General features: G+C 38.7%; 1 protein-coding gene across 1 annotated transcript; it reads right to left on the bottom strand.

Moving 5' to 3' along the window:
- Positions 1–1,500: 1,500 nt before the first annotated feature.
- LOC121964077 (hexosaminidase D-like) lies at positions 1,501–1,944 on the bottom strand. Its single transcript, XM_042514303.1, has 2 exons — positions 1,829–1,944; positions 1,501–1,735 (listed from the first exon to the last, which is right to left on the bottom strand). The coding sequence occupies exons 1-2, from the start codon at positions 1,936–1,938 to the stop codon at positions 1,564–1,566; spliced, it is 282 nt and encodes a 93-aa protein (XP_042370237.1). The 5' UTR covers positions 1,939–1,944; the 3' UTR covers positions 1,501–1,563.
- Between the last annotated feature and the right edge of the window lie 316 nt (positions 1,945–2,260).

Below are 2,260 nucleotides of genomic sequence, written 5' to 3'. Positions count from 1 at the left end.
TCATGACCAGCTGCAGCTCTTTCCCTCAATACTGGGCCGATTTTCCAAACATGTTGTCCCCATTAATCACTTAGACACAAAACATGGGAAAATAGGGTCCAGGTTCCAAAATACCAAACATGCTCTTTAAATCTGGGTTCAAAGTCATCTTATTGTCTGAATTATTATTAAAACTGAATTATATTAGGAAGAACTAGCACAAGATAATGTGGCATGTCCCTGTTCTTCTGTTGCCCGTCAGTGATGTGGAGGCCGTGGCTGCACTGCTGAAGCGCTTCTTGGGGCTGGAGGAGCTGCAGCAGCGCAGGCAGCAGGAAGAGGAGGCAGAGTATGTAGAGGAGGAGGAGGAAGATTCTTTGGACAACAGCAGTGGATCAGATGGCGAAGAAGACAAACTGTGATCTCTCTGTGACCTGCAACCCTGCTGATATTTCTGGTGGATTGATTAAGGGGCATTCTGTCATTGCTATGACATTACAGAGGGTGATGTTTCAGTGATGCCCTCACTACATGTTATACTATTAGCATGTGCATGAGCCAAGGAGATATTTTCAGTTTTCCTCCCAGACTGTCACCCTTGTATTTATTTTCAGTGTCAGGTGGGGTCATGGCAGCGTCTGGAGGTTATAGTAAAATGTTTTTAAAATTTATTTTCATGTGAAATGGGATGGAAAAATCTTCCAATTCTGTCATGTAGATGTTTCATAGTTTACTTAAAGTTTTCTAAAACAGCTCCAGGGAATGAAAAAAAATCTTTCAATGTACCGTAAACTGCAGCTCTCTCTTTTTTTTTGATCTAATTACTATTTGGGAATACACTCCAGATTATAGATATTGTGCCTTCCTACTGAACTCTAATACGTGTTTGTGTGTAAGTCAATGGAAAGTGCTTTTCCCACAGTTTTCATGGACCACCCAGTTGATAATCACCTTTCTGCATGTTTTTTTTTCAAACCTGGTGCGCAATCCGGATGTGAAAACTGTAATCAAGCATGAGTGCCTCTCAAGGCTCAATCATGAGTTAATTATATGCGAAATGCTTTGGCCTGTTGCTGGTCTGTCTTTTAACCTTTATATACTTTTTGGGAACCAAAGACTCACTCTCAGGCAAACTGTTTGGTGTTTTGGACAAACTGTTTTTCTTTTTTTCTGAAAAGTGACATTTACTATTTGTAATACACTGTCTATGGATAAACACCCCATACACCCCAACTTCAAAAAAAGTCTGAACTATCCCTTTAAAAGGCTGGTGGTGAATTTTATTGTGTTCTGCTGTGCTTTAAAGAAAATTAGATGATTTTTTAAAATGTTGTTTGATGATTTTATTGTCTTTGTTTACTGTGATACATTTTGAGGAATGATATAAAATTCTTTTACAGTTAAACTCAAAGCCTTCTTCTAATATTATTTCCTTTCTTTGCTACAATTAGTGCAATTTACACACACAGCAGTTTGCCCTTGGTTAAGTGCAAATATAAAGTCACTCCTGTTCATTTCAGTGCTGTTCACAAAAAAATTGCGGAGAGCAGTACTGGATCGAAAAAGCAGTTGATTCTGAATATTTTAGGGCACCATCTCATTGACACAGGCTCTGATCTCCTCTGTTATCCTCTGCAGAGGAACCACCACAGGGCTGACGTGTTCCTCTATCCACTCCTGGGCTGTTGACTCTGGGTAAAAACGCACCATCTCTGCCTTCACTTCCTCCACCTTCTCTTCTAACGTAGTCAAATACCTGAAGGGGACAAGATCAGATGGGTTTTCTGTTAAAGGCTAAAGAGATTTCTTAAACAAATTTTAGGAAGGGAAAGCAACTTATTCTCCTCACATTGATGCCTGGCTGTGAACTTGCATTGCAATGAGAGGGGTTACCATTTTCCTCTGCCGGTGGAAGGGGCTGAACCATCCTCTTACAAACCTGCAGGAGCACACAGGCATATAGTTATTTATTCGGAGAAAAGTGCTAATAAAGTGTATATTACTACTACAACCCTTTAAAACCCGAATTGAAATCAGTTTTGTTATCGCCTTCAGAAGTCTTTCGCAAATATTTAAACCTCTGAAATGGGATTTCTTTCAAAAAAACATGGGAAAAGAGGCAATTAGCAACTTGACATGAAATTTCTTGGTATGTTGCAAAAACAAATGGAAAGAAATGACTTAAAATAAAACAAAACAAAAAGAAAAAAGAGAGTTTCATTAGAAAAATGACGGGGGAAAAATATCAAGAAAACTACTACTACTACTAATAATAATAATA

The sequence above is a fragment of the Plectropomus leopardus genome, unplaced genomic scaffold (assembly GCF_008729295.1).
Source record: "Plectropomus leopardus isolate mb unplaced genomic scaffold, YSFRI_Pleo_2.0 unplaced_scaffold13917, whole genome shotgun sequence".
Taxonomy (NCBI): Eukaryota; Metazoa; Chordata; class Actinopteri; order Perciformes; family Serranidae; genus Plectropomus; species Plectropomus leopardus.
This window is presented reverse-complemented; position numbering and strand designations above follow the sequence as displayed.

What these genes read in the sequence shown, in the direction of transcription:
- LOC121964077 (XM_042514303.1), bottom strand. Translation starts at nt 1,938, where the DNA reads ATGCCTGTGTGCTCCTGCAGGTTTGTAAGAGGATGGTTCAGCCCCTTC. An exon ending in GTTCACAGCCAGGCATCAAT is followed by an intron (nt 1,736 to 1,828) that starts GTGAGGAGAATA and finishes TGTCCCCTTCAG; the next exon opens with GTATTTGACTACGTTAGAAG.